At 54.8% G+C, this 27,276-nt stretch overlaps 11 protein-coding genes across 11 annotated transcripts; 5 read left to right on the forward strand and 6 right to left on the reverse strand.

Annotated features, from left to right (window-relative positions):
* Nucleotides 1-2,713: 2,713 nt before the first annotated feature.
* Nucleotides 2,714-3,235, forward strand: ACRALDRAFT_1091897 (uncharacterized protein; the record flags this gene model as incomplete). The annotated part of the gene is made up of 2 exons (XM_071019589.1): nucleotides 2,714-3,095; nucleotides 3,166-3,235. The coding sequence occupies exons 1-2, from the start codon at nucleotides 2,986-2,988 to the stop codon at nucleotides 3,233-3,235; spliced, it is 180 nt and encodes a 59-aa protein (XP_070876734.1). The 5' UTR covers nucleotides 2,714-2,985.
* On the reverse strand, nucleotides 2,714-4,744 carry ACRALDRAFT_2051537 (uncharacterized protein). The gene is made up of 5 exons (XM_071021616.1): nucleotides 4,366-4,744; nucleotides 3,774-4,158; nucleotides 3,627-3,722; nucleotides 3,472-3,535; nucleotides 2,714-3,310 (listed from the first exon to the last, which is right to left on the reverse strand). Exons 1-5 carry the CDS (start codon nucleotides 4,600-4,602, stop codon nucleotides 3,256-3,258), a joined length of 837 nt encoding a protein of 278 aa, XP_070876735.1. The 5' UTR covers nucleotides 4,603-4,744; the 3' UTR covers nucleotides 2,714-3,255.
* Nucleotides 4,745-6,462: 1,718 nt separating this feature from the next.
* Nucleotides 6,463-8,411, forward strand: ACRALDRAFT_2025450 (uncharacterized protein; the record flags this gene model as incomplete). Its single annotated transcript, XM_071020311.1, has 4 exons — nucleotides 6,463-6,772; nucleotides 6,844-7,805; nucleotides 7,964-8,136; nucleotides 8,252-8,411. The coding sequence occupies 4 exons, from the start codon at nucleotides 6,463-6,465 to the stop codon at nucleotides 8,409-8,411; spliced, it is 1,605 nt and encodes a 534-aa protein (XP_070876736.1).
* A 464-nt stretch (nucleotides 8,412-8,875) lies between these two features.
* ACRALDRAFT_1054897 (uncharacterized protein) lies at nucleotides 8,876-12,468 on the reverse strand (the record flags this gene model as incomplete). The annotated part of the gene is made up of 2 exons (XM_071015836.1): nucleotides 8,876-11,839; nucleotides 12,046-12,468. 2 exons carry the CDS (start codon nucleotides 12,466-12,468, stop codon nucleotides 8,876-8,878), a joined length of 3,387 nt encoding a protein of 1,128 aa, XP_070876737.1.
* An 870-nt stretch (nucleotides 12,469-13,338) lies between these two features.
* On the reverse strand, nucleotides 13,339-15,445 carry ACRALDRAFT_2046449 (uncharacterized protein). Its single transcript, XM_071021519.1, has 3 exons — nucleotides 14,916-15,445; nucleotides 14,127-14,760; nucleotides 13,339-14,032 (listed from the first exon to the last, which is right to left on the reverse strand). Exons 1-3 carry the CDS (start codon nucleotides 15,124-15,126, stop codon nucleotides 13,705-13,707), a joined length of 1,173 nt encoding a protein of 390 aa, XP_070876738.1. The 5' UTR covers nucleotides 15,127-15,445; the 3' UTR covers nucleotides 13,339-13,704.
* ACRALDRAFT_206978 (uncharacterized protein) lies at nucleotides 15,166-16,033 on the reverse strand (the record flags this gene model as incomplete). Its single annotated transcript, XM_071022144.1, has 6 exons — nucleotides 15,166-15,445; nucleotides 15,475-15,491; nucleotides 15,560-15,723; nucleotides 15,823-15,829; nucleotides 15,876-15,967; nucleotides 16,021-16,033. 6 exons carry the CDS (start codon nucleotides 16,031-16,033, stop codon nucleotides 15,166-15,168), a joined length of 573 nt encoding a protein of 190 aa, XP_070876739.1.
* Nucleotides 16,034-16,102: 69 nt separating this feature from the next.
* ACRALDRAFT_206979 (uncharacterized protein) lies at nucleotides 16,103-17,381 on the forward strand (the record flags this gene model as incomplete). The annotated part of the gene is made up of 11 exons (XM_071022145.1): nucleotides 16,103-16,151; nucleotides 16,231-16,240; nucleotides 16,264-16,283; nucleotides 16,310-16,433; nucleotides 16,472-16,550; nucleotides 16,585-16,629; nucleotides 16,667-16,925; nucleotides 16,999-17,049; nucleotides 17,100-17,149; nucleotides 17,235-17,291; nucleotides 17,322-17,381. The coding sequence occupies 11 exons, from the start codon at nucleotides 16,103-16,105 to the stop codon at nucleotides 17,379-17,381; spliced, it is 804 nt and encodes a 267-aa protein (XP_070876740.1).
* A 197-nt stretch (nucleotides 17,382-17,578) lies between these two features.
* Nucleotides 17,579-19,371, reverse strand: ACRALDRAFT_206980 (uncharacterized protein; the record flags this gene model as incomplete). Its single annotated transcript, XM_071022147.1, has 2 exons — nucleotides 17,579-19,040; nucleotides 19,079-19,371. 2 exons carry the CDS (start codon nucleotides 19,369-19,371, stop codon nucleotides 17,579-17,581), a joined length of 1,755 nt encoding a protein of 584 aa, XP_070876741.1.
* Nucleotides 19,372-21,354: 1,983 nt separating this feature from the next.
* On the reverse strand, nucleotides 21,355-22,873 carry ACRALDRAFT_2040097 (uncharacterized protein; the record flags this gene model as incomplete). The annotated part of the gene is made up of 4 exons (XM_071021022.1): nucleotides 21,355-21,415; nucleotides 21,552-22,095; nucleotides 22,170-22,731; nucleotides 22,862-22,873. 4 exons carry the CDS (start codon nucleotides 22,871-22,873, stop codon nucleotides 21,355-21,357), a joined length of 1,179 nt encoding a protein of 392 aa, XP_070876742.1.
* A 1,706-nt stretch (nucleotides 22,874-24,579) lies between these two features.
* On the forward strand, nucleotides 24,580-25,585 carry ACRALDRAFT_1074649 (uncharacterized protein). The gene is made up of 2 exons (XM_071018268.1): nucleotides 24,580-24,874; nucleotides 24,926-25,585. Exons 1-2 carry the CDS (start codon nucleotides 24,668-24,670, stop codon nucleotides 25,235-25,237), a joined length of 519 nt encoding a protein of 172 aa, XP_070876743.1. The 5' UTR covers nucleotides 24,580-24,667; the 3' UTR covers nucleotides 25,238-25,585.
* Nucleotides 25,586-25,736: 151 nt separating this feature from the next.
* On the forward strand, nucleotides 25,737-26,226 carry ACRALDRAFT_2032581 (uncharacterized protein). The gene has a single exon (XM_071020707.1). The coding sequence runs from the start codon at nucleotides 25,742-25,744 to the stop codon at nucleotides 26,003-26,005; it is 264 nt and encodes an 87-aa protein (XP_070876744.1). The 5' UTR covers nucleotides 25,737-25,741; the 3' UTR covers nucleotides 26,006-26,226.
* The last annotated feature ends 1,050 nt before the right edge of the window (nucleotides 26,227-27,276 follow it).

Below are 27,276 nucleotides of genomic sequence, written 5' to 3' on the forward strand. Positions count from 1 at the left end.
GGACGAAGTCGTGAGGCGTGACGATTCTGTAGCCGGAAAGTTTATTGTCAAGTGGCTGTGATGCTGCGGCGAATTCAACGGTTGTTAAGTTCAAGTGGCACGCTTTTTAGGTTATCCAAGGCGGATGTATGGCTTTGGAGGCCTGTCTCGCGTCAAGGAGGTGCCGAATGCTTCGAAGCACGCTGATAACGGCAAACCACGGTAAAGGCCTGATGTCAATACCGGCGAGGCGAGTTGGCGGATATTGGCCGACAACAGGCGAGAGACCCAAGGCAAAATGGGTCGCACTGGAGCAAACGCTGCCGTCGGTACTTTCGATGGATGCTGGGAGGATGTTCCAGGCGTGTGTTGGTGTGCTGGCGTATGTCGCGTTGCACGCAAGCCCGGCTGCCTACTACTAGGTATTGCTACCTTTGTCTTTGCTCAGTCTTCTCTCCTCGACAGCCGTGGAGGAGCAGCGTGACGGGAGAGTGCAGTTCAGAGGATAGAGACGGATGGAAGGGCGTCTCTAAAAGGGAACTATCGAAGCAACTATCGAATAGCCGGTGGATGGCTGGGCTATTCAGTTGAGAGTTGTGTCTGAGCGACCATGCGAATATCGTTTATGTGTAGGTATTTAGCGATGAGAAGAAGAGTGTGGCCGAATGACCCATTCGCCGAGTCGGTCGGAGGCGACAGGAGAATGGCGATGGACGAGTCGAAGGAATCGACCGAGGGATTCACCTGAGCAAACCCAAAAGTAAAGTAATTAGATGCAAGGAGAGAAGCAAATGCTCTCGTCAGCAGGTGCTGTTGTCCGCGCAGGCTAGTGTATGATCGACAAAGACAAAGCACAGGGTGTCGGAATAGAGTCGAGGTGAAGGGAAACCTTGGAAACCCTGTCGGGAAAGTCGTTCTCTGTAATCTGCTTGCCGTCGTCCTATGTAGGGAATGAGGAAAACGCGCGGCGAAGCATCGGATAGCTTGCAACGGATCCAAGGACGTGGAAAGGCTACCCGGGTGGGTGGTGCCTGTGCAACTGAGGACAGGACGAGATGTTGTTGTACCTCGTAAGAATAAGGGTGTTTGGGAAGCGAAAGAGTCGTCGTGTTGATCGATGGCAGTGATGGCAGGTTGGGAGGCGTGTGTTGGGACCGAGGGGTTGACTCTTTGAGGTTCGAGGTGGCCGCCAGGAGAGAAAGGGGGGAACGGACCACAGACAGGACAATGTGGGAAGGAAGACCCGGTTGAAGAAATGAGTCGGGCTCTAAAAACCACTAGCCCACCGAATTGAATTAGCCCGGCATTTGCATCCGCATAAAGCATTACGCTGAGAGACTCCGTTTACGGATAGTGAGGGGAAAAGGTGTGGAGGTAGGGTCTCCTCGTGGTCCATGCTTCGTAGTGTACGGAGTACATAGTTCCCACTGGACACACCGCCAATGTTCCCGGGGACTTTGGCTAGGTACGGCAGACTTGGGTAAGACGCCAGGCCAAACCAATTTTTACAAAGTACCCAGTGTACCAAGGGAGAGAAAGTCGTCGCAACTGGGTTCAGTTGAAAGCATAGTGTAGAAACAGACGGTGATCAGTGCAGTTTTAACACAGTTACCAGGTACCTCTCCAACCACAGCGGCACGGAGTAAGGAAACAAGGTAGGTACTTCGTTATAAACGTGCAGCCACTGTATGTAATCTGTCCTCTACCTCTAGCAAGACCCTTGGAGGGTCCAGGGCCCCTGTGACTGTGGGGTTAGGTAGGTAGGTACTTAGGTACACATGTACGTTGTATGCCCCAGGCTTTTCCCCTGCCAGCAGCTTTTCTTGCCGGCTTGGGACATGTCCAGCCTTCATTCCACTCCCCTTTTTTCCCCTCTATGCCGCCGCACAACGACCGCGGGATAATCGCGAGCGTTTTAGCAAATCGACCGTAACTGAAGACATCGATTCAACCACCGGCATTTCATTCTCCTTCATTTTTATTGTTATCATCCCCTCAAAAGCTGGTCAGTCTTTAATACGATCCCATTCTCCAAACTCAATCGACGTCTCTCGTAGCTGCGGTCATCTTCAGACAAGCCACTACCAACTCGTGATGTAAGAATATGGAAGGGTTATTATTCCCCCCTTGATTTCCCTCCCTCCATCCAGCTCAAATGGGACGTCAGGCGACCTGAAGACTGCCATTTGCGGCAACATTGCTGCTCATCAGGAACCACACCCTGTAAGGGGAACGCGCCGATCCACAACGTCGCCCAAGGCTTCACTTTAGACAGGGTGGCGCGGACTCGGCATCGGCAGTGCGCTGCTATTCGCGAGTTGGCGCGCTCCTCATCCAGTCCCTGGTACTCTGTACCAAGTCCACTCTTCATGACCCTCGTGTGCAATGCCTGGATACTGGAGGTAGATGGAAAGCGGCGAAGAAAAAAAAAAGAAAAAAAAAGAAAAAAAAAAAGAAAAAAAAAGAAAAAAAAAGAAAAAAAAAAGGAAAAAAAGAAAAAAAAAAGAAGAAAGAAGGAATACTTCGAGCTTGCCCTGCCCAAGGACCGTCCCGTTCTTTAACCCACATGACCATTCCTCCTCCTTTCCCTCGAATATCAAGGGTTTTTATACGTTGTATGTACGTTGTATGCCTACACGACCAGCCAAGCCGGGCTAATGCACCTTTTCTCTGCCAGGGAAGGGGAACCAGAAAAAGGGTCTTGCCGGGAGGATAAACCGGCGGCCGAGGCGGCAAATGAGCAAGTTTGCCATTGCAACGTACATACATACGTATCCAATACTGCCCTGAGTTCCGACCTTCGGCCTCGTGCCTCGGGTGTCACGATTCCCCGTGCTTGGCTTGGCTTGCTCTTCCCCTGCACGTCAGTGTCGTCGGCCTTGTGGGATATGTACAAGCTCCTGGCATCATAGCGGCCGATCTGCATCTCGTCCCGTTTCTTGTTTCGGCTTGAGTCGCGCAGAAAGACCAGCATTCCCCAAATATTTTCTGGCGTCCGCCTGTTCAATGGCCGAGAAACTCGTCATTGAATATATTCATCTCTTTTGCTCCATCTTATCCCGTCCTGGCTCTATTGACCTCATCATACATAGCCATAGGAACATACGAACGCGATCGTAAAGCTAGGGAGAAGACACGGAAGGTATTTGTCCTTTATTATCGAATTCGACACGACTGTATGACGAGTTTCATGCGCAAGTATCGTCGCATCGCCCAGTCAACACATATCAATCATAGTTCCACCCAAAGGCTTTGATCCTGTCACGATCCTCACCGTCAGTTCACAGATGGGGATTTGTAGCGACTAGCCATCAGCTGCTCCGTGGCAATACTGTTCGAAGAGAGGCGGAGGCAAGCAGAGATGGAATATAGACATCCTCAAGACAGCGGCAGCTGATTATTCCGACGAGACGTGGCTCCAACAATGTTCAACGCGTTCGCGCTCCCAAACTTCCAGCTGTCCAGGCTCAGCACCGCCAAATAGCCACTCACCAGGGCAAGGGGAGCGGGGTTGGGAGGTCACTGCCAAGTACGACATTGGCCGTTCCAATGTCACCTGCAACGAGACGTCCACGTCAGTACGCTGACTCTGGGGTCGTGAATAGGGGAGAGGCACGGGGATAAGAAATAAGAACGAGTCAACGGACCTGGGCCCCGAGGTGCCCAGTACTTGCCGGTCTTGGACATGTCGAGATTCTCGGTCCATTCCATCAGGCTCTTGGCCGCTTCTCCGGGAGTGACCGCTGTGGTGACTTAGCCCTGGGATTTCTTTTCTCTTTTCTTAGGCAACCTACCACCGCCGACATCCCAGTACTTGTCAAACCCCACACCGGCCGTCATTTCGGTGCGCATGAACCCGGGATGCACAATACTGACGACGACCCCGCGGTCTCGGAGGTCGAGGCTCAGCAGGCGGCCGACCATGTTGAGGGCGGCCTTGCTGGCGTGGTGGGCGTAGTTGCCGCCGCCCTCCATCTCGTGGCGAAGGGAGATGCTGCCGGCCTCGGACGAGACGAGGACGACCTTGGCGCCGTCGCGCAGCAGGCCGGCGTTGACGAGGGCGTGGACGATGAAGACGGGGGCGATGGAGCTGGTGGTGTACATGCGCTGTTCCTCGGCCCAGTTGGGGCCCTTTTCGGGCGAAAGGTCCTCGGTGGTGAAGTGTCCTGCCGAGATGATCTAGGCGGGCGAAGAACAAAAAAGAAAGGAGAGGATGAATATCAGCTCATCGGGCCATCGTACGGCAAATGGAAGGGTGACACGGCATGCTCACGACATGCTCATTGGTCTGTTGGTGCCCGGGCGTAAAGTAGGTGGTATATTGGCCGCAGCGATAGGTGGTAGTGCTGCTGGGCGGTGGAGAGGTTGAAGTTTCATCCCACTTACCACTGCAGACAAGGGCTGGGAGGGATCGAGCTGGGCGACCAAGTGCTGGCCAACGGTTGGGTTCATGAGGTCGACGCCGGTGAGCCATTGGACGTCTTTAGGGAATTGGTCTGATCCGGGGGCGGAGGACGCCCTGGTGGTGCCGTAGACGTGTCGATGGTCCGGATTGGCGGCGTATTGCTTGACGAGGGAGGCACCGAGGCCTCTTGTCGCGCCGACGATGAGGACGCCGGACATGTTTGACGAGGCGCGGAGTCGTAACAACTGTGTGACGGTTACGAGTCTGACTATGAGCACTATCCGCTATGCTAGGTGAGGTTGAGATAGAGGGGAGGTAGTTGGTCAAATGGTTGTGATACTGGTTTGTGGTTTCCGAGGGGATTGCCATGAGTGCAGGCACATTACGGCCATGCCGTCTTCTACCTCATGGTCTCATACGACCTACGATGATGTCACGAGTGATCACGACTCTCCAGGTACGAACGGAACTGCTATACGAATAGAGTGTTTGATGCATTCGGTGAGCACCCTGATGGATGCGTTGTATTTGTAACGAGTTGGTACAGCGGCGAGACAAAACTGTCCAGCAAATGTACTTACAAGTCCACGCCAATAGGCAGGCATAGGCGGGTATATTTGCTCGATATTTATGTCCACTTGCTGTACCTTGTTTATTAGTCCGGTTTCCTCTTCGGATTATACGAATAAGTTGTTATCGGCTTGATGTGTACGAAGTACTAGTACATGGCCGTGTCTTCTTTTACGTGTCAACCCCGCAGAGCAACCACGGAAGGCGTCGGTGCATAACCGTAGAAGCACAGTGTGTAATGGGTGTGGATATGGTCTGGATACTGTAGTGGTAGGCCATGCATGGATCGGTACCGTACTCCGAGGCGTGCGCGTCCTTTTCAGCCACACGGGTTCAGCCACAGTACACGGACCTTTGGACCCGGGGATCGGACACGACGCCATGGTCTCTTTGTCTGGGAAACTCCGTTGGCCGGCCTTACTCAATATCATGTTTGCCCAACGCAGTGTCGGGTCCATGTGGAGATTGTCTTTCTTTCCTTCAGATCCAACTCCACCATCGAACACTTCCCAATGTGATCGACAGTCTAGGGTTGTCCCGCTAAACCAAAAACACGTGCAAACTGGGAACGACAAAGATGACAGACACTTGTTGGACGTGGCTCAACTTACAGCCTCTTCTCGAGCCCTGTGGCCCTGCGTTGGTCCATCCCTGTCGCTACCGATCGAATAAGGTGCCCCTCTCCATGCCTTATCATCGACCATATCGTGCCTTTTATTCGACGCCACCCACCGATGCGGGGCGCTGGCTCGTCCCTGGCTTGTTCCAGGGCCAAGAGGTTTCTTTCGACCTTCCAGACAGCAGGATTTCCAACACCATCCAACCACTTGGTTGACAAAGACAAACGGTGACGAAGGTGGAAGAGGGAAACAACACAGACGCAGGGAGAAAAGAAATAAAAAGGCGAATGACGAAAAAAAGAAAAAAGAAAAAAAAGAAAAAAGAAAAAAAAGAAAAAGAAAGAAAAACCCCAATACAAATGGACAAAAACAAACGAAACCTACATCCGGAAGAAACCAACGTCGAATCCGCCACCTCACACCATCAGCTGGCCCGGGAGGTTCCGTTCTCATGGTTCCCCGTCCCAATTAGTCTACATGCTAATTACCAGGCCACCACGTTTCGCTTCTTTCGTATCGTCTGTTCTTTGTTCTAATCCGGAAACCTTCTAGCTCCATGCCATCCGTCGGGCCCCATCAGCCGACCGAGCAGTCTTACTCGTCTTGACAGAAACACTAATAAGGTAGTGGGTAGAACGCGTCTGTGGGAGGGAGGGCGCTTTTGTCATGGCGGCGGCGGGAACCTTGTTCATTCTCGTTCATTCTTGATTTCTTGACAGACATCCAACTTTTGATCGAATCTCGAAAAGAGCTACCACTCATTCACTACCGCTCCTCTTGTCCTTCGTTTGGTGATTCGCGCGCCGGTTCCTCCGAGTCGTCGTCGCGGCCGTGGTCGTGGTCGACCTTATGTATCGCTATAAGCCTACACCCACCAGCTAAACAGCAATGGCCATCATCGCCACCAGCTCCGTCCTACTCCTATTCGGCTCCCTCGTCCTATGCGCAAGTCAATCCATCTCCCCCTCTTTCGTCCCGCGACTAACTTCTTCTCACCATCAGTCCCTTGCCCAGGCCATCTACAACCTATTCTTCCACCCTCTGCGCAAGTACCCCGGTCCCCTACTATGGCGCGCCAGCGGCTTGCCCAAGTCCCTCCACCTCCTCATGGGCACATATCCCCGGAAGGCCATCGAGTTTCATGAGAGATATACGGGCACCATCCGGGTTTCTCCCAACGAGCTCTCTTATATGCAAGGTAACGCACACACACACACACACACCCTCGCTCGCTCTCGCACATTAGTTCCTGTATTCACCCAAGTTTAGCACCCGCATGGAAAGACATCTTCGGCCGCCCCCTCAAAAACGAGTTCCCCAAAGACACGCGCTTCTTCGGCGGCGACTCCCTCTCCAACGACAGCCTCTCGTCCGCGCCGCCCGAAGCCTACGCCCGCATGCGCCGCCTCTTCAACCAGGCCTTCACCAACACCGCCCTGCAGGCCCAGGAGCCCCTCTTCGTCCGCTACGCCGACCAGATGGTGCGCAAAATGGCCGACCTGAGCGTCCGCGACCCCCGCGGCGGCAGCGGCGCCATCAACCTCGTCGACCTGTTCAACTTTTGCACCTTTGACATCATGGCCGACCTCACCTTTGGCGAGCCCCTCCGCCTCCTCGAGACGGGCGACTACATCCCCTGGGTGCGCCTCATCTTCTTCGGCCTCAAGTTCATCGTCTGGCGCGCCGTCCTCTCCGACATTCCCGTCCTCGGGCCCCTCCTCAACGCCGTCACCGCCGCGCCCCTGCACAAGAAGGCCAGGGAGCACATGCGCTTCGCCGCCGACCTCGTCGACCGCCGCGTCGCCGTCGCCCAGGCGGAAAGGGAAAAACTCGGGCACGATCAGGACGACAACGACGGGAAGCAGAGAAAAAAAGACATTTGGTCCTTCGTCCTCCGCCACGCCGCAGACGACAAGGGCCTCAGCCGGCCCGAGATGCACGCCAACGCAGCCATGCTCATGATCGCCGGCACAGAGACCACCGCCACCGTCGTCTCCGGCGTGTGCTACTACCTCATGCGCACGCCGCTCGTCTACCAGCGCCTCGTCGCCGAGATCCGCACCGCCTTTTCCCGCTCCGAAGACATGACCTTGTCGGCCCTGGCCGGCCTCGAGTACCTCAATGCCGTCCTGCAGGAGGGGCTGCGGCTCTACGTTCCCGGCGGTTCGGGCATGGCGCGCATTGTACCACCTGGTGGCGCCGAGATTTGCGGGGAGTACGTCCCTGGGGGGGTGAGTCCTTTTTTTTTTTTTTCTTGTCTTTTTCCTTTGTATTAATATTATTTTCCCGGCCTTTCCTCGTCCATCATCTTGTACCGTGGTCCGTTCTTTTGTACTCTTTTGTACCGATACAAACGACCCCTCTCTTCTCCCATTACTGACCCTCCTAGACCTCGGTGACGTTAGACTACAACGTCGCCTACCGCCATTCCGCCAACTGGTCTCGTCCGCTCGAATTTATCCCCGAACGATGGTTGTACCCCGACGATCCCGAGTTCGCCGGTGACAAGAAGGAAGTACACGAGCCTTTTCTGTACGGACCGAGGAACTGTGTCGGCAAGAAGTAAGTACTTTGTGATTATTAATCAATATTTGGATATATATTTGACTCCCCCTTTCTTTTCCCCCTTTCCTTTCCCCCTTTTCCCCCTTTTGAAAGAAATCACTAACACATCAAGTCTCGCCTGGCTCGAACTGCGCCTCCTCCTGGCCAAGACGCTCTGGCATTACGACCTGGAACTGTGCCCAGAGAGCAACGACTGGATCGTGCAGCGCAACTTTTTGACCTGGGAGAAGGGGCCTTTGATGACCAGGCTCATCCCCGTCGTGCGAGAGTAGTCGAGGCCGAGAAGACTAAAGGAAGACTAAACGGAGCTGGGAGTTTCTGTGTACCTCTTTGTGGTTTTGGGTCTTTGTCATTGCGGTAAACACGTCGTGTAAGCATAGCGAGCCATCCTATGGAAACAAAACGGGCGGGTTGGGCGGCCATGGGAGTTGATGGATTATCATTATCATGCAAGGCTGTACAGAGTATTCTTATTGTATTCGATTGTATTTCATCCCAGTACGAGAGCCAAGTATGTATACACGAGAGTGAATGCTTCTTTACACAGTAGAGGCAAAGCCATGTGACATTGATATTCGATGCTACTACGTTGCGCCATGGGAAAAAGAAACCCGGCCAGATCCCACATCAACACCATTCCAGAAATATTTCGTGTAAAGCAAACATTCAGCCATATAGGCATGCAACAGGATATGACCCCTTATCGAACCCCCCCGCAACGGACATCCAGCATCCATCACCCCTCAAACTCAACCACACCCTTCCCAGAGCCCGCTCCGCCCATGGCCTGCCCGATATCAACCAACGTCCCCTCCCTCCCCTTCCCACTCCCGCTCCCGCCACCGCTCCCGTCCCCCGTCGCACCCGCCTCGGCATCCGCCCCCGAGAGCAAATCCATATCCTCGCTCCGCACGCTCCTCCGCTCGGGATCCGAGCCCGCCCCCGCCCCGCCCCCGCGGACGCCAATCTCCACCCCGATATCCGCGTCGTCCTCGTCCTCCTCGTCCCTCTGCCCCGGCGCCGCGTTCTTCTCGAGCTCCTTCTGCGCCTCGTCCATCCTCTTGCGCACCTCGGCCGCCACCCGCATCCCGTCCGTCACAATGTTATCCAGCACCCCGCGGAGCCCGCGCGTCGCCCCCTGCGCCGTCGGCGTGATCGCCGGCATCGCCGCACGCTGCCCAAAGTTGATGCTCGCAAAGGTCGTCAGAGACGAGGACGCCGGCGCCGCCGACGACGCCAAGCCTTCGATGATGCGGAAGGATGCGGGGAATGACGATTCGAAGAACTGCTCCAGGAGTTCGTCGGCTAACACCACCATCCGGAAGGTGGGGAGCGTGATGTGGAGGGGATTGGCGGGGTCAAGCGCCGCGTTGGCCGCTTCGGATTGCGCCCTGGACACTTTGCGTGCCGACTTGTCCGTCGACGGCTGTTTCGCCGCCGGCTTGGGACTGCCGGGCGGCGAGTCTAGTCCCAATAGATCGTCGTCGTCCTCGTCGTCGTCTCCGATGGCAAACGCCTCGCTATTATCTGCCTGTGGTTTCTCCTCCTCTTCCACCACCTCCTCTGCCTGACCCTCCTGCGTTTGCGGTCGGTCTGGGTCGGCATACTCGAAACACCTCCTGATGAACGCGCTAACACTACCCAAGAACCGCTCATTGGCCGACACGCCGGCCAAGTCGGTCTCCGAAGTGCCGGGCTTCCCCGGACCGTTCGCGCCATTCGCCATGGAAGGGGCCGAAGCACTCGCGCTCAGCGTCCCTTCCAAGCCCCGCCGAGAGAGGAAGAGAAGCGCCTCGGATATGCGCAGGATGCCCTCGCGGTCGACTTTCCCATCGCCGTCATCGTCGTACAGCTCGAAAAAGTAGCTGATGGCCCCCATGATATCCCGTCGACCCTTGATCCTGGCCAAGCCCGACACGACGTTGGCCAGCGTGAGTTCCCCCGTGCCGTCGACGTCCCACTTCTTGAACAGCCGCCGCATAAACTCGTGATCGGCCGGCTCCGGCCCCGAGCCCCAGGGGTTCAGTAACGCATCTGACCGCCTACCGGTCGTGTTGTACCCCTGCCTGTCCCTTTCCGACGACGACGCCTCGCGCCGGCCGGCTCCCGGCACGGGGTTGTCGGCGACCGCCCACTTGGACATGCTGGCCAGGAACTCCCTAAAGGCGTCGTAGTCCATCATGCTGGTGCTGGGCCCCAGGGCGATCCGGCCCTTATCCACAACGTGGTCCTGCTCGCCCTCGCCGCGGAACAGATCCTGGGCTCGCGTCCTGCTGTTCCTCGCCCGGCGCCGCATCTCCTCCTGGATGATCAGGTCCCTCTGCTGCCGCTCGTAGAGGAGCGTATAGAAGCGGTCGTACAGCGCACCCACCTCGTCGGCGCTGAGGAGCTTGCTGTCGGGTCCGAGGTTCCGGATCGCCGTCCTCTTGGTGAAGTTCTCAATATTGCTGAGGACCGCGTCCTTGTTTCGGAGCCGCAGGTCGGTGATGGTGCTGTGGGTGATTTGCGAAAACTCCTTAAAGGCCACGACCATGAGCTCCTGGAACTTGGTCACGGCCCGCAGCTTCGGGTTCTCCGACTTGGGGTGCGCCGACTCGTCCAGACGGGCAAAGTACGACTTGAGAACCGAGATGAAGGTGCCGTCGTCCGCGGCGTCCAGGAGCTCCTCGCCGTTGATCCTCATGATGGCCAGCCCGATCTGGAAGAGAACCTTGGGGCCCTCGACGAAGAAGACGTCCAGCACGCGGAAGGCGAAGACGAGAGGCATCGAGTTGATGTACAGGGAAAGGAACCAGGGAAGCGACACGACGGAGAGCTGGACGTCGCTCTTGACGAGATGCTCCCACAGGATGGGCATGGTCCGCTCGACCAGGCACTCAAACACCTTCTGGTCCAGCAGGGTGCCGTACATGGTGGTCGAGTAGTAGCCGGGGACGAGCCGGTCGCAGAGGGACGACAGGAGGAAGAAGGCCTGGGCCTCGGACATGTAGATGAGGAGGGCGGCGACGACGATGTTCATGGCCTGGCAGTAGCCCACGTCCGGGTTGATCCAGCTGTAGGCGGTCAGGACGCGGCGCAGGCGGCCGATGCCTTCCTCGTCCTGGAAGCCCGGGTACTCGGGCAGGCTGCGGTTCAGGTCCTTTTCAATCTCGTCGATAGCGAGCGACTCCTTTCCGGCAAACTTGGCCAGGGTGTCGGCGTAGAGGGTGGGGTTCTCGAGCCGCAGGTGGATGGAGCCCGAGGTCATCTCCCAGACCTCGCCCCGGAGACGGTTGGGCAGGCCGACGCGGATGAGCTTGTGGAAGGTGGGCTGGCGGATGATGGTGACGTTGCGGCCGTTGTCGCGCAGGTACTCGGCCCAGAGGCGCATCTTGGCGCGATCGCGCAGCTTCTTGGGGTCGCCGGGATAGCGGAACATCATGCCGAGCCCGGCGTCCGGGGGAGCGGCGTCCTTCTTTTCCTCGGGGCGGAGGAGGTGCTCCGAGTAGCACTCGGCCACCACTTTTCTCAGCCTGCCTACATTTCCGACGGCAGCCCGCAGCCCTTTCTTCAGTCCGTCGCAGAAACGCTCGCAGGCGTGGCGGGTATCGGCCAGATGTAGAGTGATTCGTTGTTCCCTGAGGTTCTTCTTGTCGGTCGGGGGATTATCTTTGCCGGTGACGGAAAGGAAGCTGTTCCATGTGGTAATAGCGAGGGCAAACTGGCAAACGGGCGCGGGGAGAAATAACGCGTTAGCCATATATCTTTTGAGCTAAAAAGAAAGATCCCGCAGGTCGCGCGCAGGAGGCTAGCTGCATCGTAGCACTGGCAAAGCGCATGCTTCTGCTTCTGCTTCTGCTTCTGCTGTTGCTGCTGCTGCTGCGCACTGCGGTGACAAGATGGGAGGAGGGTAAAAAGGCTTCCAACCTGAAAAGACTGGCTGTTCAACCGCTCGACCTTGCGGATCGAACAGAGGGGGAAAGTAAAACCATTCCCGCTGGGCCCGGCCCCATGCGTCTGTCCCGTGAAGACAGAGCTGGTGGCTGTGCTGGCCGACCGGGCGAAGCTGCTCGGCGTGGTGGAGAAGCAGAGGTAGGCTTCGGAGAGGTGCAGCTTGCCGGCGTAGTGGTAACCTCGCCCCGAGTCGCGGCCGCCATGGGTGGCGTTCGGCGGAGGGATGGTGAGCTCGGCGTTGATCTCGTAGAGCGGGTTCTGGGTGCTGGGAAGGCGGAATTGGCTCTGGAACAGGAACGCCTTGGACGGGTTCTTGTCCGAGTTGGAGAGGTTGAGGCCCTGGGTCGGGTCGATGAGCTGCTGGGCCTTTTGTACCAGGCTGGACAGGTTCAACATGATGGGCCGGTGGATCGATCAGCTGGTCATCGGGTCGGTCGAGGAAAAGAGGGAATAGAGAGGGCGAGAGAGAGCGAATGGACCAAGGGACGGTGAGGATGACGAGTCAAGCTGGTGGAACGTCGGATACACAGGACGGACGGCTCGGCCACGGCGTGGAAGTGAAAACGGATAAGCTGTCTGTTTGTTTGTATGCTCGACGAGAGAAACAGAAAAGTAGAAGAATGGACAAGCTTGGCCTCCTTCAAAGTCCAAAAGAAAGGGAGCGGGACATGGAGATTGCTGGAGAGTATCGTGAGGGCCGTTTGGGTGTCTAGAGGGAAATCAGACTCGAAGGAGTGAAGGGAAGAGATGGTGAAGCAGGTAGGAAGGTACGAAGCAGGTAGGACGAGAGGTCTCCGAAGGAGGTACGTACGAGTACAGTCCGAAAGTGGAATGTACAGCGTATGTACCGTGACAACTTTCAGCCTTGCATAAGCCGGAAGAAGCGTAGTTTGGCTGTACCTTGGGTACGTTGTACCTGTGGATACAACGTACAACGTACAGCAAGTCGCCAAAACTGTCGAGCAAATGTACCCATTACGCCTGCCTATTGGCGTGGAGTAGTAAGTACTTTTGTTCGACAGTTTTGTCTCGTCACTGTACTTGTACCGGGAACAGCACCTTCGCTACAGCTCCACTACCTTCGTACGGAGGTCAAGCTGGGGCATTCCAGAGGTACCCATCCATACCATTCTGCAAGGCCGGTACAAGAGCAGCATTATATGACTTTCTACCAGACGCTTCCGGAGTTGACTAAGCGGGGGCATTCCATACAATATCTCGTCTGCTCGGACCAGCTTCGTCTGTGAATACTCATGTACTTGACTTGTAGGTACTCTTTCAAATAATTCAAATAATATAGTCCTCACATTCACCACAAGGTACTGCTACTGCTACTTGTATATTCCTCTAGGCCAACGCAGAGTTTGCCGGTTCCCCACGTCGCAAGGCTCAATCGCTTACCTGGAGTTACCAACGGACTACGGATTTCCCTCCCCATCATGCCTCCTCACCCTCTAACCTTGGGACTTGATGATCCTCTTCGCTGACCCGCTCCCTGATGCATCCAATGAGTCGTCTCGGTCACACTGTAAAAGAGTAAAGAAGAATGACGAGAAAAGAAATTGGCCAAGGAGGCATACCAACCATCCGAAAAACGCCTCTACCGCCGAGTTGCAAACCTTTTGGAAAGCCTCAAAAGTCGGCAAAGTACGAATCGTACTTTTGAGCCAGCTCGTCCGTGTACAGCTCCCGCTTCCCGTCTTCTTCCGGGTAGTATTCGAAGCACGTCGTGTCGCTGGCCGAGCGGACCGGGGGCACGATGGGTCCGCGGACCCGCTGGCCCAGGAGGTCGTCCCATCGGATGCCCCTGAAGAAGGGGTGCTCCTTGACCCTCTTGGCGCCTCCGCTGATGTTGCCCAGCCGCTTGGACCGATCCACCGTGCAAAACGACCGGATCAGGTCCTTTGCGTTGTCAGAAATGTGAGGTTCCGCCGGGAACGTGACGGGTTTCTCCACGATTCTGTATGCCAGCGTAAGCCAAGGATGACGCGCAAAGAAGAAAGATGGGAGAAAAAAAAAAGATGGAGAAGCAAAGACCGAGTATGCGGACGTACTGCTTGTAGATCTCCATGGGGTTCTGGTGCCAAAACGGCGGATGTCCCGTGAGAAACTCGTAGAGAAGAATGCCCAGAGCCCACCAGTCGACGGCCGTGGTGTGGCCCTTGTTCTGGATCACCTCGGGCGCCAGGTACTCGGGCGTGCCGCAGAGGGTGTACGTCTCGATGGGGTTCCCCTCGCTGTTGGTGAGGCGCTTGGCGAACCCGAAATCGACCAGCTTGATGTGGCCGTTCCTGTCGAGCAGGAGGTTCTCGGGCTTGAGGTCGCGGTACGCGACGCGGCCCTGCTGCTCGTGGAGGTACTCGAGGACGAGGACAATCTCGGCCGCGTAAAACTTGGACGTGCTCTCGCCGAAGCGCCGCATCTTGCGCAGGTAGGTGAAGAGCTCGCCGCCGGGCACGTAGTCCAGGAGCATGTAGAGCGTGTCGCGGTCCGAGAAGGACCCCAGGAGGTTCGTGATGAAGGGGTGCCCCGAGACGTCGGCGAGGATCCTGCGCTCGTGGCGGACGTGGTCGATCTGCTTAAGTTTGATGACGTCCGTCTTGCGCAAAATCTTGAGCGCGAACACTTCTTTCTTCTCCTCCTCGCACGGGTTGACGGGTTTCACCAGGCAGACGCGAGCAAAGGTCCCTAACGTTCAAGGCGGCGCATGGGCACGCGAGTTAGCGGCAAGATGCAAAAAGGATAAGTAAGAAAGCAAAATGTAGAAGAGGAAAGGGGCCGGGGGAATGCCCACGAGGCCCTGCGCTTTAGAGACAAGCAGAGCAAGGCCGGGCATCGCGAACCTGTTCCCAAAGTCCTCACGATGCGAAAATCGTGGGGCGTAAGCTTCCTGCTGGCTATGGGCCCGTGACCAGCGTTGTGGTGACCCCTGCCGTTATGTATCCTATTCTTCATGCGCGAAAACAGGCCAGGCTGTGGTGCCGACGCTTGGGCCGGCTTGTCGTGGTTGCCGTTGAGAGAGGGCATTTTGACGTGGGAGATGGCAGTCGCCATGATGTCGGTTCAGATGTCCGGAATCGCTCCTTGCGTAGTCTAAGATAGGTAGGAGAGAGAGGGAAAAAGTGGGATGGGCCGTGTTTTTGGCAGGACGTAGAAAGATCGCGTCGCAGTGGAAAGGGCGGGCGGCGAATGTAATACCGTCGACGGGAACCGCGCGGCGGGAAACCAAACGAAGAACGATACTCGTCTCACGACAGCGGAGTAAGCTTGAGCTGGTGGGAAGCAACGGTGAAAAGAGGAATGTAGAAAGCCGAAGGGGCAAACGGGGGTGGTCGACTGAATTTCGCGACAGTCACGAATGACAGGCTGGCAACTTTAACATATACCCATCGCTATGCTGACCGAATCTTCTGTGGCTTCTGTTGAAATCATCGCTCAATCCGACTGTTGAAGCGTGGCGATTTCGCGTTAGAATAGGGTGGTGGACGGGTCGCGCGTACCAGTTGGTGGTGGATTCGATGGTGATGGTGAGTGTCTTGTTGTTGTCGAAGGGAAGGAGAAAAAAGAAGATGGAAAAATAAGGAAAATAATAAAGGGCAGGGCTCAGAAGAGTCGGGCCGGAGGAAGAGGCAAAGGGAGGAAGGGGGTTGGCTTATAATTGACCACAAAAAGGGGCGGGCCTGCCTATTCAGCACTAAGTTGAAGGCAAGTACCCTGGCAATTTAACGTTCCACTTCGACTAACCTCAACAAGCCAACTTTGTATGTATGTATGTGTATGTACAACGTACGTTGTATGCCAACTTTCATACTTCGTAGGTACCAGACGAAGTACGTATCGTCGAGTGTTAAGCGGTGGTCAGATATCGGGCAAGGCACATACGTAATTGGCAGGTCTAACAACATGGGAGTGGGGGTGGGCATGGGCATACTTGGTACACGTACATACCGACAACGACCATTCGTTGCTGGCGTCTCGGGCGTCGTTTATAAGAACCTAGTGTAAAATAACGAAAAGGAAGTGCAAAGTAATGGTGGGTGAAATAAGTGACCAACTGGTCTTCAACACGAGCAAGACCAGTGCCCGCCGACGGAAGCAGGGCAAAGCATTGATTAAACCGGATAAGAGATGACAATGGCAGATGATGATGCATGACAGTTGGCGTCCTGTCTTGATCGTTGGTCATGCCAGATTCCCCGAGCTAGGACAACGTACGTTGTACACCTTTTGTACTGAGCATGTACTTCTTTCCTCTACTCCCTCATCGTATGCGTGCAAATCAGCGTGGACTTTCAAGGGTTCTTTGCTTTGCCCAGAATCTTGAACCCCTTCGCGCTGCTTGGCGGGAGGGATCGCATTTGGTGGGGATATGGGAGTTGCACGAATCGCATCATGGCAGGTGGTCGAACAAGCGGGGCAGGGATACCCTTATCGGTGAACCCTATGACGCAACCTATATTATCCCCAGCATATCGCATGTACACTACGTTGTACACCGTGGTCACCGGAAAGTCCCCCACACAATCCCCCCACGAAGATGCCAGAATCTCCGCGGATGTGTACGAAGCACTTAGGTACAGAACGTCCGTGTCAGCTTGGATTGAACTCGACAGCAACTGTGACGCCATCCTGTGATCGTCAGGTCTTGTCCCGTCACCTTGTTTCCCTTTGCTGTCAGACCGAAACAATCGGCACCTCGAAACGATCGCCCTTCGGTGAAGAGTGGCCGCCCCTGCGGGAGAGTGTACCCAAACCCCAGTCAAGCCCCACCCTCGGTCATCTAATTCCGAGTCTCAGTCCGGAACGGACGACTCGGTTTTCCGTTCCATTCAGCCCCAACCTCGTCTTGTGTCGTGACAGCGTTATACGTCCCCAGTGCTCGGTCCCAACCGACCGCTACCCCTTTTCCACTTTAATTAAATGTAGTTTGGGGTAGCACAAACATGTCGACACCCTCTGCCAATCTCAGGTCAGCCAGTTAACTCGACACCCACACATGCCCGGTCCTCTGGAAAAGTGTGTGACAGGAAAGGATATTGGGATTATCAAGTCTATGGTCGGGACGCCTGACCACCTTGTGAAGTAGTCCCGGAATCTCCGACTCTGGATGCTATATAAATGGGTACCTTGGTTTCTTCTCCCCACCTCTTCACCTACTCTAGGGATATCAGCATCTAATGGTTCCTCGCCGCACAAAGAAGTACTCGCCCCAAGCCCCCGTGAACTCCCAATGTCGTGATTGTGCAAAGAAGTTGCCGCTGCTCTCGCCTCTTCATGTCATCAAAACATGCCAGGGTATCAAGCCTTGAGCTCATGTCTTCTTAAACCATAACGGCGCTATACGCGCGGAAAGAAACGAAACTCCATGCGCAGTCCGAAGCGAAGGGTAAAAATAGTAAAAATAGAGAAACAATGGTAAAAAGAATAAAAAAATATAAAGAGAACAGAAACAGGAACAGGAACAATAAAAACAAACAGAAACAAGAAGGAACAGGGGACAAAACAATCAACGGCGTCTCATCAACCACCAAGTGCCAATACCAAGGGCAACTGCTGTCGCTATCACCAGGGCTCCTTCCTTGGTGCTCCACAAGAGCATGCTCCAGCCCGCATACAACTCTCGCCGTCGCGCTACCGCCCTCTTCTCCCACGCATCCGTATCGATCGCCACAGGCAGACAAACTCGGGGGTCAAGGACGCCCTTCGCATCGCCGCTCTCGTCCGCCGCGTCCGAAAGCCCCGTCATATCTTCCGCCGAGAGCAGGGGAACGTCCACGCGCAGGAAAACGGCCCGGTGATCCGAGGTCTGTACCAACGGCATCGCATCGTACGCCCTCACCTTCATCCGCGTCAGGTCGTCCGGTAATCCCCGCCGCTTCGCGCTGCGCGGCACGTCCAGGAACAGGATCCGGTCCGTCCACGAGGGCCACCGGTGCGACGCGAATTTCCACGGAACCACGTGCTTCTCTGCGTCTCCTTCCCCCACGGCGTCGCTCAAAGGGAGTATGTCGTATTTATATGTCGGCGGGAACCGGATCTCGGCCTCGCTCATCCCATGCAGCGTGCGCCCCTTCTTCCGCTCGCGCGTCAGCTGGTCCAGCGCAAGGAAGCGCGGGTAGTAGTGCTCGCTGTCAGGGTCCAGGCTGGGAAAGTCGGCCATCGGAGGCGGGGACTCGCTTGAGATGCGGTAGTTGAGGTCACCGGCCACGAAGAGGTGTGAGGTCGGCTTGAACACGGAAATGTCGTGGAGCTGTGCTTGCAAAGCCATGCCGAGGGCGTCGTCCTCGCCCTGCAACAGGCGCTGCTGCTCTTCATCTGTATTCTCCGCGTCGCGGCCGGAGCCGTCATCTTCCTCGTCACGCCTGGACGACGGAGCACCGGCTTCCCCCGTGGCCGTCGCCATGTCCGTAAACGCTTTTCGTTTCAGCTTTAGCACCTCTTCCGGGTTGCCGAAGGTCAGGCCCCGCATGATGGCCGCCCAGTTGGCGTTTCTACGGGGCAAGTTCCACTCCATGGCCGCCAGATGTGTCGCCACAAAAGTAAGCTCGGTGCTCTGCCCCTGGGCCCCGCCTGCCTCCTGATCCTGGTTTTGGTATAGCACACGCAATCCTACAGCACCTTTGTTTCCCATCTCCGCAGTACCGAAGCCAACCTCGGCCTCTTCGATGGACTGTATTGCCGCAGGGTCGCGTACAAAGAGCATGATGGCTGTCAAGCCGATGTTGTGGGCACGGATAAGCGTATACGGTCGTTCTGGCACGGACGCCACGGTCGGTTCGACGGTGACGGCGTCCTCATCTTCGTCGCCAGTATGAGAATCGGACTCGAACTTGACGGCAGCAAGGTTGATAGCCTCTTCGTAACGGGCAAGGTAAGGGTTCAGGAAGTAGCCGCCGATGAAGGAATAGGACATGGGCGCCACCTCCTGTAGAGAGCTGCTCGCATTGGCGTGTAGAGTCAGTATGGGTCTCGAGTGTCACGAGGTGATGAGGGGTCACGGGGGCACAGCCTTCGATGTGGGGACGAAGCCAGGCCGGGAAGGGGGAAATGGACGGGCAGGGAAGTGAATAGGCAGGATGAGAAAAGGCGGAGAACGTACAACACGACCACTTCGGGCAATGTCGTCGCATGCTGCTGAAACGCGGCCTGCAGATGCGAGGCGAAGACGGCGACATTGATGAAGTTCTTGGCGCAGTTGAATGTGAGGATGAAGAGATCCAACGTGGAGATTGAGGGCGCCATGATCACGTTGGACGAGCCGGAACCCTCCGCGTCGTCGTCGAGTTTTGAGGTTACCATCGTCAAAAGTCGAGTCGAATCCCGAATCCGCCGTTAGATGAGTGTTGGTGAGGACGGCCCGTCTAGTTTGAGGTCTTGACCGATGTTTATCCGATGATGTAGGGAAGAGGGGGAGGGGTTGAAGAAGCTTGACAGTCCGTCCGCAAGCCCGGTATATGTACTCGTATTGGCATCCATTGATCCATTCTTGTTTCCCTTTTTATAAGAGACAAATGCAATGAAGTTTCGAAGCCGAAGGGAGGAAGTAGCTGCCTAAGCTAAGCAGCCAAAAACTGGGAAGGAAGAAGCCATCGCAGGCGTACCTGTCTCCAATGCAGTACCTAGGAAGTCACGACTCGACCAAGCTCCGTCTCAGGTGAGTACCTACCCTTGGAATCCACCTGATCGATACTCCCTACTTCCAACCCATCTAACCGTCGTCAAGCGTTTTTCGTTACCGCCTCATTAAATACAAATAACCAACCGAGTGAGTTTGTGTGAAATCTTTAGATACATCGCTACCAGGTAAAAGGTAGGCGTTGAACCACCAAGTACCTACATACGCATAGAATTTCCATGTACCTACCTACAATGTACCGCTTGATCCCCAATTTGGACCCCACCTTTCCCAGACAGCCAAGAAGTCGAGACCCGTCTACTTCGTAGGCTGGAAGTTCCCATGTACTTCAGCAAGGCACGCATGGGTTCACTTGCCTTGCAGATGACCGTCGTACAGCCCTTCTGACCCATCGTTGCCATCCCGAACCCGACCCATCAGGTCCGCGCTTACCGGACCCTTGTCTCGGTTATCTCGACAGGCCAAGTGGAAATAGGCAGGTGTTTCCGTTGGTAGGGTAGGTCTTTCAACAGGCTATTAATGACAAAGGTAGGGCAAGCGGAACTGTTTGCGATGCGGATGGCGCTCAATGAGAATCATGGCAGGATTTCTTGTGTTAATGTACGTATGTGAAGAGGCTATCTGATCTTGTTTCCACGCTGTTGAACGATTGTAGCTGTTTGGTCACGGCAGCCCAGGTTCGGCGCACAGAACCAGCACGAACTGAATCGAGTGGCTAGCCAGCCCTGGATTCCGAGTATCAAGAGGACCACCAGGCCGGCGTGCGGCGGCACCGAATTCTTGAAGGGCTGACTGGAGTGAGGGGATGATCTGAGGATGGGAATATTGATGAGCTCCCCGCAACGGCGTGCAGCATGCCAATGACCGTCGCCCAGTGAAGGCCAGGTGCGATGCAGGGCGAGAGATGTTTAGTGGTGTAGAGACTCGCTGTTGCCCCGGCCCAGGTCCGGCCCTTCCACCCCACGTCCATCCACCATGACATGACGCATCAGCCGTGTACTTTCCGATCCATACCGTAGAACCTCTGACGTCTCGCCCATCATCCCTTGATACGCTTTCCCACAAGTGAAGGAAGGTGCAGCCTCAAGACCAAGATAGGAAAAACCAAGTTAGAAAAGCAGCGGCGACAAAACTACTAAGGGAGAGAAAAAGAAAACAATGTAAGAAAGCTTGTCGGTGGAAGAACCGCAACTGCCACGCGGGTTGGCGAGCCCAGGCCCAAATAGGCGGGCTTTCAGGTGTCGGCATGACCAGGCTTATACGGCTGTTTCCCCATGCGGTCATCCGCTGCGTGGTGTAGCAGTTGTGGACAAACACGTCGCGATGTCCCAACGGATCAGGACACCGGACATGCCGTTCGGATTCATCTCTTAACAATGAAAAGGTCATGTCGATCACGGTAGAAAGAACCGTAATCGACCAATAACCATCCAATATCAAGTGTTCCGAGCCATATCGTCAAATCACTATGCCGAAGAACCAAGCTGAGAATGCGTAAGAAATGAGACGCGACCGGTTCGCGAGGCAGGAGTCAAGGGCCCTGTAGATATAGCTCTTGGACAAAGCCACAACGTCCGCGCCTCTCGCCGTTCGGGCGAAAGAGGGATCAACAGTCTAGCTGTACTCCAATAATTCGGTGTCGATGTTCATCTTGCTCGGTGAGACCCGTATCCGATACCGGCGGCGGCTTTCGAGGCGGATCGTAGCCTATTCAAACCATCACATGTCAGATACGAGATCCGATCCGCTGCACCAGATGCAGGGCAGCATAGAAAGTCATTGTGGCTAGAGGTCGGGGAAACTAGGGCAAGGAAAGGGAAAGCAGAGCAGTACTGATACTCACATCCTGTCGCTTCCACCGACGGCACGATGGGTATCGGGGTCAACACGATAACCAGAATTGTGTTCGATCACTTTGCGGCGCGAGCTGGAAACGGCGTTAGGCTTCACTCCGCCAGCAAGAGGGTTGGGCTGACCAGTAGTACCAGCATTGGCCCGTGTAGCGCGAGCCTTATCTTCATCCTCCTGGTTGCCTGCGGCCTGGGCAATGGCCTGAGCGTTCTTCTGGTACTTGTAGACGGTCCAGTCGAAGACGTAATCGTATTGGAATCCCTCGCGGACGAACAAATCGCGGAAGATCTTGCGTAGGTAGCTGTAGTCGGGCTTGTCGTCGAACCGAAGAGAGCGAGTGTAGTTGAGGTAGATGGCAAACTCGTTGGGGAAGCCGCGGCAGAGTACTTCGGTGGGCGTGGTCATCTTCTTCTCCATGATGCGATCATACTTCTGCTTCTTGGTGGCGGCCTTGAGGCCCTGCCAGGGGAGGGAACCACGGCAGAAGTAGAGCATGACGTATCCAAGGGACTCCATATCATCACGTCGGGATTGTTCTTGGTGAGGTGTTAGGGAAGCAAAAACAACTAGGATGTGGGGGGTGCGAGGAAAAAAGTGAACTACTACTTACCAACACCAAGATGCGTGTTGATCGAGGCATAACGGGCGGTACCGGTGAGGTTCTTGTTCTCTCTGTACGGGATATGGAAATGAGTCTTGGGGTCGCGGTACTTCTTGGCCAGGCCAAAATCGATAACGTTGACCTGGTTGCCTCGCTTGCCAATTCCCATGAGGAAGTTGTCGGGCTTGATATCGCGATGAATGAACGACTTGGCGTGGATGTACTCGATGCGGGAGATGAGCTGGTCGGCGAGGAGGAGAACCGTCTTCAGAGAGAACTTGCGGTTGCAGAAATTGAAAAGATCCTCCAAGCTGGGACCGAGGAGGTCGAGGACCATGGCGTTGTAATCGCACTCGGTGCCGAACCAGCGGACGAAGGGAATGCCAACACCACCGGCGAGCGATTTGTACACCCTGGCCTCATATTCGAGCTGGGGGTGTTTGGCCTTGACGCTCTCGAGCTTGATGGCAATTTCCTCGCCCGAGATGATATTCGTGCCGAGGTAGATGTCGCCAAACGAGCCCGAACCGATCTTCCGACCGATGCGGTACTTGTTGCCGACGCGAAGATCCTGCATCACATTCATTGTCAGCACGATTGAAGTCAACCCAACCGTGACCAGTGAACGTCACGTTGACTGTGCTGACGGGCCATCATGGGAGGATCCCAGTGAAGGAAGTAAATGCCAAGGGTCATCATACCATGGTGGTCATCTTGGTCGTTTTGTGGTAGTCCTCCGTCCCTAGGAAGGAGAGCTAGGTGTGTCGTCGATGTTGTAATCTGATACCGGTAGAAAATGTCAGTTTCTTCTTTTTTTCCCCTTAGCAGATGAAGCTATTTAGGCCGAGGCTGTGGGTTCGAGAAGGGGAAGATGGAAGACAAGAGTATTTATGAAGAGAAAATATAGAAGGATCTTACCCTGGTGGTGGAGAGATCGGAGATCGAGGCACAAGGAAAGAAGCCTCTCAACGACGGGGGAGGATGGGCGATCCCGGTAGGCTGTGCTAGGCCTCCACGGTTAGATACGATGGTGTACGTGTAGTGAGCAAGGGTAGAGGAAGGAGAAAGATTCTCCCGAATGGAAGAGAATCGTAATCGGGTCTTTTGAAGGAAAGGATTGGGATTGTGGACGATAAAGGAAGGGCAAGCGTGGGAAAATTTAGGGAGCTGGGGAAGATTCAAGACGTACCTTATGGCCAGGTTGATGGAAGCTGTGTGATCGTGGGGTTATCCCGTCGGTGGTCGGATTTTAGGTGTGGGAGGGAGAGAGGGAGGGAGGAAGGGAGAGAGAAACGATCGGGGGAAAAGGGAAAGAAACCCCAAAAGTCTAGGTCCAGATGGTGGGTCGGAGAAAGGGCGGAAGAAGGGAGAGAAGGGGCGTAGGAAGGGGGGTACCTACGGTAAAGCGCTTTCGGCTCGGATCCAGAACTCAGGCTTGGCCACTTGGCGGCTTGGCGGCCTGGCGGGCAGCGGCCCAATGTGGATCGTACCTTCTCTGATGGTAGCCGCGTACCAACCACACCGCTTGCTGCATTGGTACATCTTGGACTGAAAGGGTCCTGGAAATCGGGCAATATCCATGTACATCTATATTGTCAGTTGTAGGTACCTAATCGCCGCTGTCTTGGATGGTAGCCGCCATCACCATGTCGTCGTTCCCAGGCTCTGCTTAGGAGCGTCTAAAAGGACTCCTATTTATTAGAAGAGAGACAAAAAGTGGCTGCTCCTCCTGCGGTGCTTTAAGAAACATACCTAGTTGAATATTATGGATTTCAAAAGTTTAGGGTCTGGTTGTAGGACGCGTTGTGACGCGTTAAGTGAGTAAATTACGATTTTTGTGTCGAGTCACTGTACCTGTACGGAGCATGAATACAACGGCGAGATTGGTCACTGCACAGATATGGAGCAGTCATGGTTCTGGGACGTAATTACCTTAAGGTAGGTAATTATTTAGCTTCAACACCCTTACAAGCAAACCTTTTCATATTCGCAAGCCGAGTTCGAACTCCCTGTCCTGCAAACTGGTTCCTCATTCACCATTTCGTGCACCAATCCATCGTATTTCCATCTGCACTAAACGCACCGCTCGCCTATAAGCTAGGTTCAGTCACCGTCAACACATGCCATCTGCAGAAGGAAGGCGGGCTCTTGGCCGCGATGTCTTCTTTTCTGACCTTCGAGATCCCTCTACTATCCTAGGCGGCTTGGTCTTAACTCCTGGAGTAACAAATAACGATTTCTATCAAATGGTGACCATCACATTAATCGTGTCAAGTCCAATATTCATCCAGACAGAAAATGGCCACGTACTTCCAAACGATTCTCAGCCTCTGCAGCGCGGCCACTACTTAATCGTCTCTGATTCAGGAATCCAACTCAATGATGAACAATTCCTTATTCGAACGGCTTCCGTCTCGACGGGTACCCGAACGCAGGCTTTTCGAGACTCGGTTCGTCAAAGAGATAAACGGTGCGTCGTCACGAAATTAGAAAACCCTGACGCAGATATGAATATGTGGTCGGGATTCGAGGCAGCCCATATATTCCCATTGGCCTATCAACACCACTGGATGCAACGCGATTTCGATCGATGGGTGACTCTCCCGCCTAGGACGGGACCGGAGTGCTCTATTCACTCTGTCCAGAATGGGCTGCTACTCCTATCCCACCTTCATAACAGGTTTAACGACTACTTCTTTTCCATTAACCCAGATGTAAGTGTTCACGGCCGAAATGTGTATTCTTCATCTTATTAACGTCTTCAGGCCAACCATAAGATTATATGCTTCCGACACGATACTCTCGGAATTGCTGGCACCTTCCTTGACCGTCGCCTTCTTGACGATCCGCAGGCACCCTCCGATGAGCTTCTTCGCTGGCATTTTCGCCAAGCAGTGCTAGGAAATATAAGAGTGGCCGGTGCACCGGTATTTGAGCATGACTTTCCCCCAGGCTCAGACGTTATGGGCGAGGTTATCCAGGGGCCAAAAGCAGCCGAGAGAATGGAATTTGAGCTATTTATGCGGCTTGGTCCTGGCGACGTAGGGGACGGCGAAATAGGTACGAGTGAAAGGTAAGGTCGCGAGTCATCGATTTTGATACAGTACACAGTGCATGACCAAGGCGGCTACTGCTACAAATGCGTCGGTACACGCGGTGGGATACATTTCACATCACCCGGCCCTGAAACGACACTTGGATGCTTTACCCCGTGATGCTCTGTTCATCTCGAGCATCAATCTCTTTTGGCGTCCGGGATTTCAACACTTCAATTAAATCCCTCTATAGTATCTTACGGCTATGGTGCCCCGGCACGGGGACAATCGGGACCAGCTAGAGCCTTCACCGCCATCTCTACTTGTATGTATGTACATACAACGTATGGATCTATAATACCTCACCTTCAACCGCGAGTTAGCGGTCCAACTCCACACCTCCGTAATGCCAGATAATTCCCAGCGAAATAAAAACAGATACAGCACAACGTACAGGACGAAACGAGACCTGAACAACAGACCCAGCAATTGTCAGTCACGGGAGACATGGATAAAGGCGCCTCTCCCCACTTGCTTCATACGAGGATGTGCACATCTACACTGCTGTCCATACTTCCGTTCTTGCAAAGGTCCACTGGGGTCGTGACTAAAGCTGCAGCTGTACTCAGTACGTGCATCCAAGATTCTAATTCCGGAACTAACGCTCCTGCCCCTTTGACAGACCTCCGGCATGGGGCAGACCACCCACCCATAATGCTGGGTTCTACACATGCACACCGTCTCCACCTCTCGCTGCGTAGTAAGATTATGTACGGCAAGGTAAGCAGAAGCCGTGATCCAACGTCGTGAGGGGCCCGTTCCGGTCGGCGTACAAATATCAGCTGTGGCGGCCTTTCACCGTCCGAGCAGGTCTCATGACCTTGTTCCCCTCGTCCTCCTTCTCCACGAGAGTCACCCAAAAACACCGGACGCCAAAAAGAGTGCAAGAAGCCAAGGTCGGCATCGGTTTCCTCGGTATGGCTTCCCTTGGCTCGACCGTGGCAAAACGCCCGTTTCAGAAAAAAAAATGGGAGAAACGAGATGATTGTTGGTTTTAGCCGCCCAAGGTTTAGAAAAGGGGATAGACGGGTTCCTTTTGAGGGACGTGCTCAGAATTTCGTGTGTGTGTGCATACATATTGGTAACGATACCTTAGGTAATCGCCGATCTCGCCTAGGCCAGTGGCTTATTCCCAACCTTGACGAATCACATGCCCGGATTGAGTTACCTCTGGGCGCCTGCCCTTCTCAAATGGCATGCCGCCATTGCCGCCGGGCTTCCCCTTGCCCGCCGGTGTATTCGTAACGCCTTTTGTCGGCTGATCCAGTGACCTCTAAAACGTGCGAGTGCTCCCAGTGGCGACCTCCAGGCAGGATTTTTCAACCCAAGTATCACCTCACAACATAAGGCCACATTCACACTTTTTCCGCCCTCTCTTCTTAGAACAGTGTCGATCATATCTCTTGCAAGACTTGGCCAGAAGGTCTGTGAAGGCTCGGCAGTCTAGCCTGTTCCCTTGCAACATGTCCAGACCCATCGTCGGGACAGGCACCAAAAGAGATGATGCCCATTCTCTACAACGAGCTGGCTGACGTTATGCGTCTTCGCTTTTGCTTTTTCGACCCCCATTTAGCCACAGTGGTACGACTCGAAAACCAAGAAACGGGCCCAGGGAGGCACACACACCGGTCGTCAGATTGTCTCGCCTCGGATGCCCAAGACCGCTCTCGTTGCCTGGTGATGATGTCGTGTAGACCATTTTCAATTCTCAGAGTGCACGGGAATGCCGGCCGTGGTAAGCTTTGGACAAGGATAGTACCCGAGCCGCGAATTTGATTGCATCCCGATCCCGGCATTCAGATACTCTTCCGTAACAGCCTTAGGAGCGGACTGTCAATCCATTTACATGCGGTACTATTATGACACAGATACAAGGTGAAGAGATTTGATATAGAGGCTACCAAGGTGCTTCTGAGGCACGCATACTGCTGTATTACAAGTAGTCCGCGGCGATAGACATTAATCAAACACGAGTAGTTGAGATATTTCAAGATAGCATGCAGCGCACGCACATCCATCGG

Source organism: Sodiomyces alcalophilus (assembly GCF_042370955.1).
Source record: "Sodiomyces alcalophilus JCM 7366 unplaced genomic scaffold ACRALscaffold_2, whole genome shotgun sequence".
Lineage (NCBI taxonomy): Eukaryota > Fungi > Ascomycota > Sordariomycetes > Glomerellales > Plectosphaerellaceae > Sodiomyces > Sodiomyces alcalophilus.

What these genes read in the sequence shown, in the direction of transcription:
- ACRALDRAFT_2051537 (XM_071021616.1), bottom strand. Translation starts at nt 4,602, where the DNA reads ATGTCCGGCGTCCTCATCGTCGGCGCGACAAGAGGCCTCGGTGCCTCC. An exon ending in CCCAGCCCTTGTCTGCAGTG is followed by an intron (nt 4,159 to 4,365) that starts GTAAGTGGGATG and finishes TCGCCCGCCTAG; the next exon opens with ATCATCTCGGCAGGACACTT. An exon ending in ACCCCGCTCCCCTTGCCCTG is followed by an intron (nt 3,311 to 3,471) that starts GTGAGTGGCTAT and finishes CTCTTCGAACAG; the next exon opens with TATTGCCACGGAGCAGCTGA.
- ACRALDRAFT_2046449 (XM_071021519.1), bottom strand. Translation starts at nt 15,126, where the DNA reads ATGGCGACTGCCATCTCCCACGTCAAAATGCCCTCTCTCAACGGCAAC. An exon ending in CGTGAGGACTTTGGGAACAG is followed by an intron (nt 14,761 to 14,915) that starts GTTCGCGATGCC and finishes CTTGAACGTTAG; the next exon opens with GGACCTTTGCTCGCGTCTGC. An exon ending in CCCATGGAGATCTACAAGCA is followed by an intron (nt 14,033 to 14,126) that starts GTACGTCCGCAT and finishes GCTGGCATACAG; the next exon opens with AATCGTGGAGAAACCCGTCA.
- ACRALDRAFT_1074649 (XM_071018268.1), top strand. Translation starts at nt 24,668, where the DNA reads ATGAATATGTGGTCGGGATTCGAGGCAGCCCATATATTCCCATTGGCC. An exon ending in TCTTTTCCATTAACCCAGAT is followed by an intron (nt 24,875 to 24,925) that starts GTAAGTGTTCAC and finishes TAACGTCTTCAG; the next exon opens with GCCAACCATAAGATTATATG.
- ACRALDRAFT_2032581 (XM_071020707.1), top strand. Translation starts at nt 25,742, where the DNA reads ATGTGCACATCTACACTGCTGTCCATACTTCCGTTCTTGCAAAGGTCC.